At 35.6% G+C, this 20,399-nt stretch overlaps 1 protein-coding gene across 1 annotated transcript in view; it reads right to left on the bottom strand.

The window, feature by feature from the left end:
- The window catches only part of LOC100548228 (connector enhancer of kinase suppressor of ras 2), a 47,957-nt gene extending 29,097 nt beyond the window's left edge, over positions 1-18,860 (bottom strand). The window contains exons 1-6 of the mRNA XM_031557067.1: positions 18,714-18,860; positions 14,224-14,272; positions 13,170-13,342; positions 10,988-11,061; positions 8,508-8,579; positions 2,684-2,751 (exon numbers count right to left, since the gene is read on the bottom strand). Coding sequence (XP_031412927.1) covers positions 2,684-2,751; positions 8,508-8,579; positions 10,988-11,061; positions 13,170-13,342; positions 14,224-14,272; positions 18,714-18,860 — 583 coding nt within the window. The remainder of the gene's footprint in view (positions 1-2,683; positions 2,752-8,507; positions 8,580-10,987; positions 11,062-13,169; positions 13,343-14,223; positions 14,273-18,713) is intronic.
- Positions 18,861-20,399: the final 1,539 nt, after the last annotated feature.

Below are 20,399 nucleotides of genomic sequence, written 5' to 3' on the forward strand. Positions count from 1 at the left end.
AGCATGTGACATTTTCTCCAGCAATACACCCACAGTTTAGTGATTCGTGCATCTCTAAAGCACTTGAAATATATTTATACACTTTAGATTCAGAACTGTTCAACTCTTAATTGAAACAAGTTTGACAACTACTGTTGAATTGTTTCAGAAGCGTTCTAAAGCTTTCCTGCAAGAGGCTGAACTGATAAAAGACCTTTTGTGAAATCAAATATGTAGATGACAATTGGTACAGTCACTGAATATAGAAAAATCCAGCTTTACAGTTTCTATAATTTCAAAAACGCTTGAAGTGATAGAGAGGCCTTACATTGTTAACTCAATGCCTCTGCTAATTAGGGGCACAGCTCAGCTGTTTAACAGCCCTTGTTCTGGGAGCCAAGGATAAGCACCAGAGGCATAAAAGCTCCGTGCTGCAGCAAGAGGAGAATGTAATTCTGATTCCCTCCATAAACACAAATAAGGAGCATAAAGCGGATATAGCATTCCCTACCTCCATACAATGAATCAATTTGAGTAAATGGCATTAGAGTGGAAATAAAGAGCTCCCTCAGTGCTCGGGATATAATTTCAGCGGTAAGTGGAGTCTCGCTGATGATCTTCAATAGGGAGCCATTTTAATAATAGGCAACATGAGGCCTGAATACACGTGATCTCATGTATAAGAAAGGGATCATCTGCTACTATTCAGCAATTGCTTGGTAGGAAAAAAAAACTTTCCACATCCATCTAGATTTATGAAAGTGCACTATTTCTGTGCACTTGGGCAGTGTTAATATAACTGTTCTTACACTTTTTCCTTTATCATCCCACATGTTATTGTAATTCTATTGCCAACTTCCTTTCTACAAAAACTTCAGTTTGGCTTTGGATGCTCACATGGAGGATTTCCCTGAAAACTCCAAGATTCAGAGTTTGTTTGTGGCCTCTTCAAGCAGTGATGGGTGGTATACAGTTTCCTCCAAAATTGTTAATGCTATATGACATGAGAAATACAGATTCCCAAGCTGGTTTTGGTTTGGTGAGGCACTGAGAAAATGACTGGAGAAGCAGTGAGCACAGCATGTCTCCTGGGCTGTGTGAATGCAGAGGACCTGGTACGATGAGTGATGTGAGTGCACAGACAATAACAGACCACACCAGGAGATGGGCAGCACTCCCACAGTAAGCAGCTGCATTTGCTGGAAGGTATAATTAGAAACAAGGCAGCAGCAGGTACAACCTAGTTATCTGAGGGAAAGGCAGAACACCCACAAACCTTCCCTCCCACACTGCTACCATCAAAACATGTCTCAATGCTGTAAGCCACTGATCTTCAACAGCAGGCTGATCCCTCTAGGGTGCTTTGTAGTAAGACAATCAGTGTATGAATTAAGGCCATTTCCTGATGTCTCTTCATCTTCTGCCATTACAGAATATCTTACTCTATTGATGTTTGCACCTGCCTACTAAAGTCATCCTTGTTTCTCAATGGGGAATGAAGTCCTTTGCATGCTGTCTCCCAGGAGGGAGACATGGCTAATGCCAGAAGGACATGGCTAAGGCTGCTGTTACATAGGCTGGTATAGAACCAGGAATATGGGGGGCGAGGGGAACACCACATGGCTAATTTTGAAGCTAGCGACCATCTTTTGAATACAAACTCTCCCTGAAAAATGGCTAGAAATGGAGTTTTTGTAAAGAGAAGACTGCATTAAATACATTGCTGCTGCAGTGCTAGCTACATGCTTTTTGGAATAAAAGTTAGAGCTTCACTGATGAAGGGTGAGAAGCCATAGAATTAGAATGTGGTATTCTGACTTTGGAGGCAGCAGGTAGACAGGCACTCAGGTAAGTTCTAGCTAATTCTGAACATCGTCATTGTCTGGTGCCTGCAGTTAGATACACCTGTAAAAAAGAGTAAGAACTGAGATGCCAAATGCTTTCCAGACCAGTCTGTTGGATATAAATGCTTCTGTGAATCTTTGCCACTGGCAAGTTGAGAAAACAACCTGCCCAACACAATGGATCCTGTTGGCCAACAGCATTTCTACTGTGGCAAACTAAAACAAAGTGACTCATTGTTTTAAATATGCTACTTTTATAAAGCTATGAAATACTAAACGTAAAAAATATAAAATGATGTAAGCCTATAACTCCAAACGAAGAGTTCACTAAAAAGGCAACAGGGCTCTACCATGCACCTCAATATAACAAAATCAGTAGTAATCACCACAAAATTTAATGGCCTTAAAATTAAGTCTTTCAGGGAAATCCAATTTTGTCAGCAGGCTTTAGAGGAATGTTTTTGTTCCAGAGACCAATTTCACGCATTCCTACTCCTGTAAATTCAAACACTAAATGACAATGTTTTCAATTTTTTTTTTTTAGTCTACAGATTCTTAAGTTTGTTCTGATGGAGGAACACATACCTGGGTACCACATACCTGAGATTACTGGCAATAAATTTGCTGCTTTTGTCTACTTCTGCAGCATTCAAAGAAATAATCCAAGGGTACATGGATCAGAATCTGAAGGAGCTAATCAAAAACCCCAAGAGAAAGAATTTGCTACTGCAACAACAGTGAAACTCATTTGAGAATTGCTTTCAGCTGATGAGAATGAGGCCTGATACACAGCAGGGAAAAAAGAGCAGATGAACTTGTTATAAGAGCTGACAGTAGAAACCAAAATAATAACACATTACCTTGCTCTTGCTTGATTCTCTCCCTTTCTGCATAGCCAGCAGCAAGCATGTTAATTCTGTTTAGCCATCTGAAATAATATTAAAAGAGCAGTGATACTGATCCAGAATGTTAATTTATGATGCACTTCTACAACAAACTAAAGCATGAGCATCCGAAGGAGATTCAGAATAATGTTATTTTTCATATTAAACAGCTGTTTTCTTTGATAGCTTTACTCAGGTAGCCTCCAAAGATCTATAATTATGCTGTTCAAAAAACTTTTTACAGCATAGATCTTGCTTCAAATAGAAAACCATGTATGATGTCAAACATTTGTAAAACATAGGATTTGGAGATAACCAAAGAGCTATTAAGTCTGCTGCTCACAGATATGCCATCACGTCAATATTCCTGCTGTTCTGATTTCTTAAGAATAAACACCACTTTTCAGAGATTTAAGCAATACTTTAAGGCTTGAATAGGCAACGTATCAGAGGAACAGAACAGAAACCCGCTGTCAAAAGAACAGGCTCCATCCTAAACAGACAGTGAAGTTTAATTATGCCATTATGTGCTTTAGGGCTTACCTACAGTGCCAAGCACAAAGAGAAGGAGGCATACCAGAATTCACTTTTGCGTTTGTGTCAGAGAAGCAGAGAGAGAAAAGGAAGTTGCCTCAATACAATTCACATCTAAGGTTTTCACCTCAACTGAAGACTTGAAAAAAGGCTTCCATGAGCTGCACGAATTAATGAACTACTGCAGTTCTCTTCTAGCAGAGCAGTCATTGTGAGGTGTACATTCAGCTGCCCGTACCAATGCTTTCCTTCAACCTCCCCTCTTCCCCCGTGTGGCTCTCAGTGTATTCATTATCTGACCACTTACACTAAATCAGTTTCTCCATCGATGAGGCTTTAAAAGCACATGACAACCTTCTACGGTTGTTCATTCCATATTAAACCTGGAATTGCTTACTCCAGCCATCCCACAGTCAGGATGACAGACCTTGTTTGCCAACCTAGTGAGCAGCTTGCAATTTTACTGCTAGTGTTGGCAGAGAGATAACTGAAGTCAGTTTTGTGTTTTCTTCAGAAATGCGTTTCAGAAAACTGTGCCTGAGGGGTGTTATTTGCACACTGCACATGTGGAAACAGCATATATTATTTTCTCAGCAAGGGAGACCTTTCTGAGACCTTTTTAACCATTCCAGCATGCCGACCTTTGAGAAACTTTGGTGCAGGGTAAGTAGGCATAAGATCATAAAATACCTTGAAATAAATACCTCCTTGAAATAAATTTCTCCACTGTCCCTCTCAAAACAGTGACCAGTGAATAGTGATGTATTATCTGTAAATTATGTTAATAGTCCAGAAATCGTTATGTATTGGGAAGGATGCTACAGATCTGCTCCTGAAGTGATTACACCATACTTCATATTAGCTTACAATCAACATTTCTGCCAGAATGATAGAGAAGCTGAAGATGAGACAAAATTTCAGTTGTACTTGTTAGGAAGTGCCAAGCATTTATAAAAAAATCACAGGCACATGGAGAGTCAACAAATTGTGCATCAGACAATTATTGCACATTTTCATGGAAGAAAAATTGATCCCTTTCCAAAACACTCCCTTAGATTAATGCTCCTGATTCAAGAAGGTTTTCTTTGGGGAACAAATCTCGGAGCCTATCACCACACAGAGCAGTCAACATGAAACAACCACCTACTGAATCTGTTGGAACAGACCTGCTGACCACAACATAATAGGTAAGATAACTATGGGAGTTATTCAGCTGGGAAATTTCATTTCATCCTAAACATAAGATAGCATTTTGTACATGACAGTGAGTGAGGCAGTCAGCTACATTAACAAAGAGTTAATTGACAGTCAATTGATATCGGTTATAGCTATAGCAGATAATTCCAGAAAATTTCTGGATAAATTTCTGATAAATATAATCTAATGATCATCCAGGAGCTTTATACTGGTCTAAAAGAGACACAGCTGACTCTTTTAGTCATTTTCTATTCACAAATTCACAAATCATTTTCTGTTGTTCATGATTTGTGTCATCTACAATGCCTGTGGCCAAGTGACAAGGTTGTGATATGGTTGTAAAGAGTTAATAACAATGAGTGGTTTGCTAGTTCAGAGATTAAGAGAATGGCGTTGACTTCTGCAGATTTTCTAATATATGGCCACTAAAGATTCATTAGATACAGTTAGAATGTGTTCAGTTAGAAAATCATTATTTTGATTTAATGTGACTAGAGTTTACTTCAAGTTAGAGTCATATGAGAAATCTATCACACTGGGCTTGTATCTTTGTAAAGATCTCTGGAAAAACAAAAGAAGAATAAAGAATACTTGCTTTACACAACATAGGGGACAAAAGTATCAAGTGTACAGTTATACAAGAACTCAATATAAATATTAAAACATACAATAAAAACCTACTTGAAAGTAATCTGCAAACCCTTGGTCAAAGGAAGATTTTAAACTCCTTTCCCTACGTTGTGCTGTGTCTTAATAACCACTGTAGTTTTCTCAAGGGCAAGAAGCCAAGGAAATATTCCCTCCTTACTGCAAGTGCAGCTTTAGCTTTCTTGTGAGAAGTTTGTTATTGTTAGCTATGACAATAATAGTTAAAATAGTTACAGTAAGTAACATTGGTACTTGCAGCAATCGTCTAGGTTTTCCTTTTTTCCTTTTTGTTTTTGTATCTTTTAAAGAATAGGACATGTACGTTTCCCCTCAGTATTTAATTAAAACAATTTCATGACTCACACTAGAAGTAGATAAAAATATTTCTATAGATCTGTAACTTTTGTAAGGAAGAATGCACTGTACTGGCATTCTCACAGAATAGTAGGAAACAATTTCTTATCTCAAGCTCCAACTACATGCACTGCTTGTAGTCAAATTTAGTTTAGGGTGTCAAATTCTCCTTAATCGTAAAGCTCAAGGATGAGGATGAACTAGATATATGGGAGTATGGGCACCATACAATGTCTATAAGCAATCAACTGCATTTTAACCAGAATGAAGAGATCTGTAGGTGATGCTGGAAAAAATTTAGAGGTCATCTTCATACACCTAGAGACATTCTCATGTGCTAATATTACAAACTGACTTGTCATCTTTGGTCTTGATCATCTAGTTACATGGAGAAAGAAATTTCTTACCAATTTCAATACTCTGGACTCCAACAAAAAGAGAAACAATACAGTTCAGTTAACATAGGTTCAAGGAAGTTCTCAGACAACCATTCCACATGAAGTTACTAACTGTAACTGTAACTAGCCTAGCCAACTTAAAGAGTCAGGCACAGTTACCACAGAAAATCAAAACAAGTTTATGTATAGTGTCATTAAGAAGAAATACGTGGACTGCTTTCTATAGTAGATCACTTTCTTGGAATAAAAATGAATTTCCAAGGAAGGCGTTTCAGTGAATATATACTTACACTAGCAAAACTGTACTTTGTGTCAGTAAAGAGTATTCCATCCTCCTCTCACCCAAACTCAATGTGTTATGTGGGTAGAAAGAACAATTTTGCTGCTGTAGCCATGCAAAGGCAAGGGACTTCACAACAATAAAGTTCAGTCATCATAGCTCCCCAGGTTTCTTATAAACATAGCAATATGGCATAAACGTATTAAGAAACGCTGAATAGTGACAAAATCCTTTCATGTTCTACATATACTTTTTTTTTTTTAATTACATCATTTTATTCAGAAGTAGAAGGAACTGAATGATTTGTAACTTTCTGTTAGTCTGTTTTAGCAGTTTTCTTCTTTCTATTATTCTGCTTTCCAATATAACAATACTAAAATGATTGCAGGATATATTATTAAAACATATCTTGGAAACCTGAAAAAGAACAGAAATCGCTTAAAATAGTCTTATTTTACCTTTAATATGCTGATTCTGTATTTGACTCTGTTTAGGTTAGAACATGCTTTTAGATAAGAAGCAATGGTTTTCATTACCTCTGCATTTGAAAGACTACTTTTTCGTAATGCATTTTTTCAGTTCATTGAGTTAATTTGTGCACTGAGTTTATGAAGGTGAACTTCTTTTTCTTACATTATCAATCAAAGAAGATAAAAAAATACATGTTGAAATAACAATGCCAATTCAAACATAAGAATTTCAAGTAATTCCATACAGCTTGATGAGGTTACTTGAAATTTACACGTGTATAACATGGAACACAATTTGGTCTCGCTCATTCTAAATAAAATAGTAAGCATAACTGATAAAAAAACAATAAAAGATAGCTCATGCTGGGAAGCTGAAAACTTCCTAGCTCTTATGTTATACACTGTGCAATACGTTTTTAACGTACTGATGCACATTTCCTGCTGCTTTCTGATTACTGAAGAGCTATATACATTCTAATTTTCAGAACCAAGTCACCTTGTGACAGAGACTGAGGACCTACTGACAGAAGTGATTTATCTGCTGCTGTAGTTCAGAATATGCTGAATAGACCACATCATTATTCTGTTTGCTGTGCAGCAAACTGCACTTTGAGTGACTGGCTTGACAGACTTATCTAGTAGACGCAAGTCTAAAATTTTACAAACAAACAAAAAGGTTTTAAGTTTTCTAACTGAGGAGAGACTTTTGATGTGAGCTTTAGTCGTGCATGAACTTTTGAAAACACTAACAGACGGCTATTTCTAAATAAAAGCAAGCACGGTAGAGTACTGGCATCCTTTTTCAGTCATATATTATCAGTAAAGAACTGGCAGTACACTGAAGCTCCCTGGCCAGGTAGCTGAATCTAGTACACGCAGGACAAATTAGACTGTGATCTTACTAATGAGTTTTATGGATTGGGATTTATCTCATTTTTCTCCTGTTTCAAAAGCACCTCAGCTAGGATGTCTACAAACATTATCCAAAACAGAACAATTATTAGGCTGCAACCATAGATCTTTTTTGTGCCCTATCATATGATGAAAACTACATCCTATGAGTTAATTTCAGTGTATGTTGTGAAAATAAATGAAATGAATTCTCAGATATTTGAGTAGACATGGGATCTATGTTTTTAATTTGCCATTTAAATGAAGTAATAGAAATTGTGTTTATTTTGTGCTGAAGTCTCAATCTGAAATTCTGAATTCTGAAAAATAGACCTAAAATACTTAGAGGTAAGCTCAACACACAAAGGAGTAAGACTTAAATCCTTTCTTTTTCAATTTTTATTTTTTTTTAAAGCTGATGAGATTTTCCCTGCTAATTTCAATAAAACTGAAATTTCACTTCAAAGTGAAAGTTACATTCATGTTGGTAGAGACAGTCTGCACAATTAAGTCTTTGCTATCTCTACATCCTATTTCATGAATGGCAGAAGAAAAAATCAATGACTGCTTTACATCCTTCTCCAACTTCTTACTCCCTCAAATGCCAGAGAATAGAAGCATCCTCAAAGCAAGCATCAGGCGTCTGTGGAGATAGGCTGAGGTGCCATGTTGGAGATATTCCACCTTTGCAGGTGTTACACAGCTAAGAACAGCTTTACAGAAACCCAGAATTATTAAATTGTGCTTTTGAGTTATTTTCAAAATTTCAAAGTTTTTTGCTTCTTTTTAGAAAGACAAAACCTTGTTTCCAAAAATCTCCAAATCCTTCTTTCAAAAAAGATATTTCTTGCATGAATTGAATGTTTAGCATATGCAGACACTCAGAAATAATGCCACTCTGCACTTATTTTTTTTTAACTACAACCTTCTTAGCTGAACAATGTATCACATCCTAATTTGTAATCACTAGCTTCAAGGAAGTGCCTTGAGTAAGGAATGGTTCCTTGAATTTTGCTTAACTTCCTTACCTGTTCATATCATCTAGATGTTCAGCAGCAAAATAAAAACTTTTGATCTTAGGATGGCAGGCTTTGAATGCACTGTAGAGGAAAAACATAATTATAAAAATGTAATGGTACAACTTTTTTTTTTAACGTAAAGTAGTGTGGTCACCAAGCAATGAGATGAGTCCAGATTTCCTGAGCTGTCAGAAGCCCCCGCACATGACACAAAAATATAACATCCTTGAGTCCTTTTGTGTCCCTCTCAACTCAGGATTTTCTATAACTCTATGATATTAACATTTGGGATAGCAGATTTCACTGACTGAAATGTTCTGCAACTACACCTTCTTTCGTAAGTGTATAAATAGAGACTGTACACTTACAGTGATAGTTTTATGCATTTTGCAATTTTACTGATATATACTGAAGGTGTCAATTTTTACCTCGACTGAAAATTGACCAAAGAATTTATTCAATACATCTCGCAGTCCTGGTAATTTATGACATCCCAATGACCTTGATGTTACCTTTAGCTCTGATGACTGAGTTTCAAACAGAAAAATATGACGTGATTTACTTTTGAAAAGCCCTTATAAATCAACAATGTGTTCTTGAGGTCATTCTAAGCAATGTGCAATTACATCTCATCTTTTCTTTCCACCAAAGTAATCAACATGAGTAGGCTGTGAGAATTACTTGAAAGAATTTTGTAACTATGTTGCATAAAGCTTTATGGTGAAGCTCTTAAAGATTTAGAAAATGCATCTGACAGTAATTAATAATTTACAACACAGAAGAATCATTTTTGAGAATAGCCTGAAGGTCTTTCCCAACATAAGAAAAAAATGCATAATACTCCTCAAGAAAATAAGGAAAACTATAAGCATGATATATGAAAAACAGCAGTAACATTTTTCTGAGAGACAGTGGACTGTATATATATACATGCATATATATATATAAAAATAATAATAATTCTCTCTCTAATCTTTTGTTCTTTAGAAAAATGTTAATGGTGCTCTTCCTGTGTATCATGCTTGCAGATTGTTAATGTGTTTGTATGTGCATGTACACATACACACAAACACACACGTAGTTATATATACATAGATGTATATACATATATATGTTTTTCAGAAACCAGATATATGAAGTTGAAATCCAGGAAAGGTACTGCTATTGAAAGTAGCCTGTAAAAATGAGACAAGAAGCAGTACTAAATATTAGAGTGCAACACAATATTATGCAAGTGAAAGCAGATGTACAGTGATGTTTGCTCAATTCAAAAAGACATCATCAAGTTACTGAGACCCAAAACCTGACTTCTTAAAACTGTTACAGCATCTGCCATCTGGATTCTTACATATTCTTTTTACTTTATCTGTCATCCAAGCAAGGAAATTTAACAGCCACATTTTATGTTCTGCTATCCATCAGATACCAAATCAAGTAAAAAGCAATTTAAGCAGGATGCATTTCTGAGAAATAGGCTGACTTCATGATGCTGCCCCAACAAAACATACAAATGAAGCACTTTATCCAAGGACAAAGGACACAGTAAGCCAAGTTAATATTTCAATGCTATTATTATATTCCGTTCTATGAGATCATAATGAAGAGTAGAGATCGCCCTGAAGAGCTATGTAGGCTAACTGGTACAAAATCAGTGTCTTCTTCTTAATTGTATGTAATATAAGATACATTGTTTTGCTTTTGAAGTGGCTTTTCTGTACAATTTTCAGTAATTCCACAGTCTTTATAAACTTCGGTCAAACAATGGTAAAAAGCATTAGAAGGAAGCTAAAAAGTTTACAACAGTAATGACTCTAAGAATACCTCTGTGAGAGTATGCACTCCTCGTATCACTAAATATGCAGGAACTTGCATCTAAATGAAAAATGGGTTCTGGCAATGGTGCGAATGTGGATACCAGCAAACATAGATAAGTGAGAAGGAAAGTTACTTTAAAGCTTTAGGTCTTACTCTAGATCAAGCCATTCTGCCATTCCCTTGTTTTACTCTGCCTCAGGACCAATATAATAAGCCAGCAGAGTTTGAGATCATGCTAACTAATTTGCAGTTGCATTAAAGATGGATTTTTGGCCAGGTTTCAAACAACAAAAACAACAACCCTCCCTTTTGGAAAGGAGAGGAGAAAACTAAGAAAATAATAATAATGAGACAGAAGCAAGTAAGCAGCCTTGTTACTCGTAGTTCAAAATAAACTTAAAAAAATACCACCACCACCACTACTAAAATTCACACAGAAAAAAAAAACAAAAAACCAACAACACAAAAATCTCCATTCTTCTTTAAGAAAGATGACACAAAAACCACACTGAATTTGGCAGTTCAGTATGAACCCATTCTGTGATATAACTAAATGATCATTGTAATGAAGTCCATTATGTCACTGTTTTAAAGAATGTTCTCCTTTGTTGCACTTTTTCTATGGTACTGCACTGCTCCTATTGTATCACTGCATTATTTTTGAACATACTTACTATTTCTTTCGGCATTCACTGGCTCTGTCAATTTTAAATTCAGGTAGACTGATGAATCCTTCCGCTTTTTCATCCTGTAAAGATAGTTCTAAATAGTACTGTTGTAAAGGTGTCAGAAAAAAAAATCCACATTGAAAACAAAGATATTTGCATTTGCCTGCTTCTTACATAAGCAATACTAATGTATGCTCTGCTCTGGCAAACCTCCTGTAGAAGTCACTGGGACTTTTGCCAAAGTAGTAAGATCCCTTAGTGTAAAATACCATTTTAAATACCCAGTTTTCTCAAACAATTTCACAGTTGAATGTGCCTCTGAAAATATACAAAATGACCAAATGTATGCAGGCAATTAGTTATTGTAATTATATAATTTCAGGGGAGGATGAACTAATTAAAAAGTTAGAAATGCAGCCTACTGTAAGGAAAAGAAAAAAAAGTGAAAAAACCCCAACTATTTAAATAAATGTTATTTGTCATCCTTATACAATATCGCAACTAGGATATGCAATATCACTTCAGCTACTTGTTATCTCTCTCCAACACACAGAGAAGACATCTAACCTCCTTCCTCTGTCTTCTAAAGACTTGCACATAGGTTATTTTATCGGATATTCAATCTGCATTGACTGCACAATTTGAAAGAATTATTTCAAGACACTGACACCTCAATACCACAGACTCTCTTCTTTGACTGTTGATGACTTTGCCTGAGAAATTAACTTAGGATCATGTGAGTGAAGCTGCAGAAGACACAACTACATTTTAAGGAATTCCAAAGAATTACATCTTTCTCTGTCAGAATCCCACAGCTACATGTGCAGTCTATATGATTATTTTCTTTCTAATAATAAATAAATGACAAAGATCGGCATATAAAACTTCAACTGGAGTCATTCTGTGGGAGGTACAAAGTTGTAAGATGTTCTTCATTAGAACTTACTTTGAAATGAAAATGAAGTTGTTTATAATGAACTTTTTTTTTTTTGCATGATTTCTGAAGAAAAAGAACAATTGGCAAGAGCATGGTTAAGTTATCTGTCCATCTGTCACTGAGGCCTCCCTGTACCCTCCCAGCTTTTGAATCTGTTGATGAGGAAGCTGAGGTCTCAAAAATAACTGAGCCCAGAAAGTCAAGGAAACCCCAGGCAGGAAGGAGACACAGGACCTCAGACCACTGCCCTCTCCAAAGGAAAGGTACACAAGGCTCATTGGTTCCCCAGGCTCCTTGTTTAGCTGGTGGCTAGTCACTGCATTAGTACTTATGAATTTCTACCCTGATGATGACCTTGTAGTGTAACCTTGGGAGAGAAGATGTGGAGGAGAGAGTTAGGGTTACTGATACAAAGGTGGGATGAAGGCAAAAATGAAGTGAATGTGTGGGAAAATGGGCTCTGTTCAGAGAACTTCCTTTCTATCTACTATCTCTCCATCTACTCAGGGAGAAATTATATTTAAAAAACGTTGTGCATAAATGCTTGCAGTGATTAAAACAAGTAAGGTAGTCCAAGCCTGAGTACACTCACATGTTGGTAATGGTTTTATCTCAGGATACTAGTAGAGTTTAAAATTAAGGCTTTCTACCTGACTGGCAAAAAGCTTTTCTCCTTAAGCTGATAAAAATAATCCTGTACAAATGCAAAACATGTCACACAATCAAAGCTGTAAACAATTCAGTTGGGCTGCTCTGATGCTCTTAAGTTCAGTATATATGAGCCCTGAAATCATAACAAGCTAGAGAAGGAATGGCAGGAGAAAACAACTGAAAAAACAAAAGCATCTTCTGTAATTGCCAGAGCTCCTGGTGATCTCACCAGTACATATAAACAGGGAATGCCAGGCAGCATATAATTAAAGTTTACGTTCTCATGACTAAACTTGAATGACAACATTAAATAAACTACTTTTCCCTTTCAATGGCGTGAGGACAGATTTATGCTAAAATGGTGAGAGCCGGACTCTGAAAAGTGTGTTTTTAATTCTTGTAGTAAAGGGTAAATCTGAAGATTAATTCTTTCCAGACCCTAATGGTAATTTAGGCAGGTAGTTAATATAAGGCATAGTTATTTGGGTTAATAAAGCTATCTATCTGCACAGATAAGCACTTAAACCACTGGCTTTCCACAAAACCATGGCATTAGCACTACACAGATTATACGATGAAACAATAAGCATACATGCTTACCTCTTCATTGATATACCAGTAGAGGGATGTGTCTTTCAGGACAAACCAATATTTTTTCCATTTCTGGGAGAAATAACTCTTAGCATCTTTCTTTTTCCAAAGCCAGCCTTCACAGTCTCCTCGGCCAAGATCTTTACAGGAGATCCGTCTTTTGCTTTTACCAGGAATAGGAGCTGAAAATGACAAGTTGTTGTGAAAGCATTTGACTCGTCCCCTATGTCAGTTAGCTATAAAACACAACAAATTTGCTTCGCAACATTAAGGAAAAATTTCAACCTCCATCTTCTATTCCTAAATTACTACAAACCTTTTATTTGGACCACAAAGTCTGTGCGAGACACCACAGCTTAAAATAAAGAAAAACCAAAACAATGTTCAGCACCTTGTGGAGCTCATATTCTAAAGCTGTGAACCAAAAAAAAAGAAAAAAAGCAACACAGAAAGAGATGTTTTTGAGAAAGGGCAAAATATTTAAAGTAAGAAAAATGGTTATTTATCATTTTCAGCAAATTAGTATTTCATGTCAGATTACAACATACAGCATAGAAATTGATGTATTTCACGCCTGGCTACTAATTGTTCAATATTTTTGTGAAATAAAACTACATAAATACTTAATTGGTATTCAAAAACCTCTCTTTGAACCTCCTTTTGCAGCAGAACATTTCCTGAGGCCTTTGTATTTCTAAATCAAAGGAAAACAGTTTACCATGATATAATTACCAGACAGCTTAAATAACGAGCAACAACTGCAGTAAGGCATTATGTGGATACAGCTGCAAAAACAGCCCTGTCCCCAAAGAGGCTAGAATGTAAATATTGAAAAAAAAAATAGTAGCAGTATGATGATAAGGTAACAGGATACTATAAGACTTCCATAGCAGACTAATAGTTTCTCGGTATGATGTTCCAAGGAACTCAGTTTCCGCTCAACTGAATTACTCATTTGACTGAAGCAAACAAAGTTCTAGTTGGTCTAAGGTATTCGCATATGTAAACGCTGATGTTTGCAATTCTCTTCCTACCAACATGCGAAAAGAAATTTATTTTTTACCTTTGTTCTTCTTTTTACTTTTCTGCTGTAGAGAAGATTGCTGAAATGTCTAGAAGAAAATCAAAACAAAAGAAGAGATAATGCAGCGCTTATATTCAACCACATGCTATCATAAAAGAAATGTAACATTGTGAAAGCTGAAGTCATCTTCAGGTAACACCTTCAGCCAATAGCCTTCTAGGCCAAAAAGATGTCAGTTTTGGTTGTAAAAAGGTCATATGTTCATAAGACTGTAAAAGAGAAGAACCTGGTTAAGAATACTAATGTAGACCATAAATTATTCTGCCATTAACAACTGAAAATTTTCTATATAATAGTCTCTTATTTCTAATTCTATTAATAAAAAAGAACATGTCTCTGTTTCCTATGATAGTAAAGCTATACAGCTCTTGCATTTATAATAAATGGTCTAATTACGATCTTCCTGACATAACTGCTTTAGTTAGTTGCTTTTAGTCTAAAGGCATTTACATGATGATCATTAGGACATCCCATATTTTGCTCAGAAGTGAATCTAATATTTAATTATGGTAAATTGCAACAGTGAAGAATTCTCGCAGATCTGTATTTTGAAATAGAAACTGTTCTTGTTTTTAAACCAGATTTTGACTGAAAGTATTTCTCTCCAGTTGATCCAATCCCACGAACAAACCTACTGCCTTGGAAATAAGACAAGTTGGAAATTGTTCCCGAAGTTTCTAGATTATTAAAAGCAGCAATGCATATTAACAGATTTTATGGTCTTTTCTGTTAAAAATTTTAAATGCAGATAACCATCACTCCACTGAATTAAAGAATTCTGTAATTAATTATTCTGAACATTTAATTTAACACAATTTTAATTGTTTTGAATTTTAATTGTACATAAAGATAGACAAATTATGTTTGTGCTGAAACCAAGAAATGGCCACACTATAGCGTTTGAATATTAAAAATTCTTACTGCAACATACAATGAATCAATACAAAAAAAATTTCTCAATACAAAAAAATTATTTTTCTCTTATTACAGCTCATGAGTGCACAAGGAAATCTCGAGTTGGAAGGAACCCACAAGGATCATCGAGTCCAACTCCTGGATCCACACAGCACCACCCCAAAATCCAAACCCTGTGTCTGAGAGTGTTGTACAAGGGCTGCTTGCATTCTGGCAGCTTGGGACTGTGACCACTGTCCTGGGTAAATTTTTTTTTTTTTTTTTTTTTTAAACAAAATATTTATAAGCAGTGTGTATTAGTCAACACTATTGATGATATGGCACGGTATGTACCTCCAAACTATGGCATGTGAGGATGAAATCTAAAAATGTTTACTATGGAAATCACCAAATGTTATCTGCAGCTTCTCTACAGTTACTAGATAATGAATAAAGCTATTTTCTCGATGTCATTTGGAATCTCAAAACAGTGGAGGATGTATAGGACTTCTGGAGCTCCTGTCCTATATCCTACTCAGAGTAAGGCTTGTTTTAAATTGGTGCCAATGGCAGATCATGTTCTTCAGGGTCATCTCCAGCCTAGGTCCAACTGTCTCCACGTAGGGAGACTTCACATTCAAGTGACCTGTCCCAGTATCGACATTACTGATATAACGTTTCCCCCTCTACAGCTTAGTTCTGTGATGTGACAAGTATAACATTAACACAAATAACACTTTTTAATACCACAAATCCTAGAAATATGGATTCACACCAAAACCAAAAATCCAACTGTACTAAAGCAATTTTACTGCATGATAATATTCAATCATCTACCCACAAGGCTGGATTTCAACATATGTATACTACATTTTGGTTCTGCTACAATCTGAGCTTTGAGCAACTACTTTCTCATACATTTGTCCTTCTTTCCAAGAACTCGTATCTCCTACTAATTCTGAAAGCAAACATAAAATTAAATGAAAAATAGCATTCTATATTAAAGAAAATTGTTACTAACTCAAAAAATAGATGAAATGAAAACAAAACTGCCACTAAGATGAAATAGATTAACATCTTAACCCAAATGGAAATTTTCACTCCTGAAGAAAATTTGCAACTGTTTATTCAAATTCTGAATGACATGTTTTTCCGTTGCCCAAAATACAATTAGCAAAACTTTGCATTACCCAAAGAAAGATGACACTTGATATAAAGCTCTCTTGAGTACCAGAGCCTCAGTTATTTGAATTCAATAATTTTCTGCTATAATACATAATTGCTTGAACTTGTATTTAATAATATACCTAAAATAAACCCTCTGACAAAAGCACATGTATACAGAACATCAGAGAAACATTTTATTTACATATCTATATATCTGTTTTTGCTATTAGCAGCTGCCAAAGTGCATGTTATTTCAAGAGAAAGAAAATAATAGAGATTACTGCTACGTTTCTGTCTTCGTTTTTTTGTTTTTGTTTTTTTGACAAAGGTGGTAGCCTTCCTCTAGACAATTCTTCAGTCTGCCTGTTCTGAAGGCTTGGCTGCATATCCCACCAGCCATTTGAGATTTCTTTGCGCATGCATGAGCCATAACAGCTGCAAATGATCATTACTGAACTTGCTACATGGATTCTATTTACTTTCACACACTTCAAAATGGTTGACAGAGTTCTGAAAGCCCATCAAAAAACTGCATAATAGTAAATAGTATTATGCCCTGGGGTATGTACATTTCACCGTACTTTTATGATTATAGCATGGTTGCAGCTTCAGAGTAAAAAAAAATTCTAATGGAAGTTCACACTAAGAAAAGAGGTCACCAACAGTTGTAATTTTACTGGTTGCTTTAGCAAGAAAGTAATCACATATAGAAGCATAGTTCAGAAAAACAGCAGGCGTGCAACAACACACCAGCATTATAGTACGTACAACATAAAGCTTTCAAGAAATCAAGAAATGAGACTTTCAGGTTTTTCTCTCATCCTCAAAAGCTACTTTCAGCTTCTTGAATAGTACCAAAACTCCAGTATATTTGATCAAAAGGGATGCAAAACTGAAAGCAAATAGTAAATATTCAGAAGCCTGAAAATGTGAGTAACTATTACGAACTACTTAGCAGTAATTTGATAGCACTCTGTATCAAAAACATATTTAAATAATAAAAACATTAAATAATTTAAGTTTCAATTAATGTATTTATTTCATGACAAACAGGAAAGTTAACAAAGTAATCAGTATTAATTTGGAGTGAAACTGCTATCAAAAGAGATGGATATTTGATAAAATTCTGTCAGATATCAAATATCTGATATTTGATAAAACTGCAGTAACAGTTAGGAAATTCTAGTTGATACCTAAAATAAAAGTAGAAGACAAATGCATAACAAAGGGTTATCAAAACTACTGACTAGGGGCTACTATTTTTTCAGAAATTTGAGGAAGAAGCCCAAAGAACTGGGGTCAAACTATTCCTCTAATACCTATGCAAGAGCTTCTCTAATAGCTAACATATATATGCATGAGACCAAAACAATGTGACACCCATGTCCAAAACTTAGACAAGTTCAAAAAATCACGTGCAGTCCTTCATTGTAACGGAATATATATTCTCCTACAAAAGATCCTAACTGAAGCTTTTCTGAAGATCTGGATTAGACATAGAAATTAGCGTTAAATGTGATGGCTCCTAAAGTCTTCATTCAGATGTTTGTTTCTTCATTTTTCTTTAGGGATTCTCTGCTTAACCATTTTGTAAAGCAGGAAGTGAGAAACAACAGATTATGAGAATAATAAACTCCTACTCTTTTACTTGGGCTCATTTTGATTTGGAAGGAAAATGGTAGATATCCTTATTGTTTGTTTTTCCTTTTGAAAGCTCAAGTCAAACCCAATTTTTCTGAAGCTGCAAGTTTAGACATTAAGGAGCTATTTACAGTCATACACTTCACTCTCTGTCAGTGTAAAATAACTTTCAGCACAGTAGCTTGCAACATTTCTACTTATTGTAACTTTTGTCTGCAGAGGGAGAAGCTGATATCTGGAAAAAAAATAGTAAACTGGTGCTGCCTATTTTTGGACTTCTCACACTCAGTAACTTGACCTCATCGACTATGCTCTGTTTCCTCAGTGCTGATGAACTATGGAATATGTTTCTCTTAGTGAGACATGTACGGAGATCCAAAATTTTTAGGAAAAAAAAAAAGAAAAAGTAATAAAATTCAAGCCTATTTATATTATATTGTCACACTACCCATCACTATTAACTAACTCACACTTAATAACCATGTATTCCCAATTGTATTGTGCTTTTTGGTTTGCTGTATTATTTAGCCTCCATTAAGAGCTAATGACAAGTAGCATTATTTTCATACATGCTTAAGCAAAACATAGTTTTAAAGAACTTTCCTACAAAGGCGTGATGAGAGAAGATCTCTTGAGAACTCAGAATGTTTGAAACCTGCTGTAAATCAGCAGCAGAATTGCATTCACAACAGATAACTACTTTGTTCAGAGCAAGGCCAAGTATCGACCTGTTGTTACATTTAGGTCTCGAAACAAGAAGAGATTACTGTCAGCAATGAAGCCAGCTGAGTCCACACAGGGCATCTGTAAGACATTTTTGGAGAAAGAGATGAAGCTGAGCCAGACAGGACTTTATCGGCATAGAAGTGAAGAGATGAGGCATGAATTAATACTTTGAAGGAGCCAGTTATCATGGCTGAAAATCAGATAAACTATCTAAGGGTGAAACAACAGGAATCTACTAAAAAGTGGGATAAGGAAGGACTGCACTCCAAGTCATGATCCTATTCAGGAAGGCAAAAACAAATAAAAATATGTCACAGGCTTGTTTGAATTGCCTTGTGTGTTGACTGGACTTCAGGGACTGCTAACAAAGAATAACTGCAAAAAAATGTTATGCTTGGGAAATCTGATTTTTAAGGTCGTGTGGGATGTTTTTGCTACTATATCTGTATACCACTAACTCTCCGATTATTCCAAAATCATTGGGTTTTTTTTTGTCCTATTTTGCCAATTGTCTATTATTTTAACTTGACTTCTGGACTTTGAACCTCTCATATATTCAATATCCTCTAATTTATCTGTGGCTACAAGATTTTAGCATCTATTTAATTGCTAGAAATAGTATCAAGTAGCACCAAATTGCAAATAAACTATTTTTAACATGCTGCAAGAACTCGAGTTTACAAAACTTCAAAAAGCAGTGCTTCATTCTGGATAGGTAAAATGCAAATGCAATACATAGGATGATCCATTTGTGAGAAAATCTAATACAAAAGCATAGCAGTGAATTTATGAAAGCAGAGACAGAAATGTTCCTAAACTCAAGTCACAGGCTGATGTCAAGGCTGATGACAAAACAGTTATTGTATGTAAATCATAAATCCATAGTGATTTCGAATCAAAAGTGATTTATAGTCAAAGAACATCAGAGCTGATTAACAGTGTCCTGAGACCTGCAGTCTCACCTCCCAATAGCAAAATTTATGAATCAAATCGATCTTTCGATGCTTAGGTAATGCAGACTTCTGCCTTCCCTTCACAGCTCTCTTTGCTCTTGAGAATGCTCTATAATAATATACCATATCTGGATTTAAAAGGACAGCAATAAGTTTCTAGCTAAGACATTTAACACTAAAGCACAGTATGAACATTACGTATGAGTAGATCTCTAAAAGTGAGGTTCTGTAGTACAAGGAAAATAACATCAAAAAGCTAGAATTTTTATAACAAATATCCTGTGGATATTTCTCTTTTAAATTGAGGGGACTTCAGACAGAGAGATGCATGAATCACTGTTTTGTCAAATGAGTGATGAGGTACAGACACATTAACAGTCACTGGAAGAATTGATCCCACAATTCATTACTTGGAATGTTATACCACACACTATTTTCCTGATCCCCCCTTTTACATTGATTCAGAAACGCAAAAATACCAGAATTTTTTGTAAGGTCTTTTAGTGCTAGGGCTAAATGAATGCGTACTTGCAAAAGTCAAAGCTTTTGTGGCAGCGGCCAAAAAAGCCCATTGCTAATGAGATAACCAATGATCCTAACTCCTGCACCTTTTCCTTTCCCACAGGAGCTTTCAAAAGACACCTAGGAAGTACTAGATGTACAGTGTGTCACTCATCATATATATAGCTATGGCTCTGACTGGGTCCCTATGTTTTTGGAGCTACAACCACGACCCCACAACACACACAATTTGTGTATTGACAAGAACATGCT

This window comes from Meleagris gallopavo, chromosome 1 (assembly GCF_000146605.3).
Source record: "Meleagris gallopavo isolate NT-WF06-2002-E0010 breed Aviagen turkey brand Nicholas breeding stock chromosome 1, Turkey_5.1, whole genome shotgun sequence".
In the NCBI taxonomy this organism is placed as follows: Eukaryota; Metazoa; Chordata; class Aves; order Galliformes; family Phasianidae; genus Meleagris; species Meleagris gallopavo.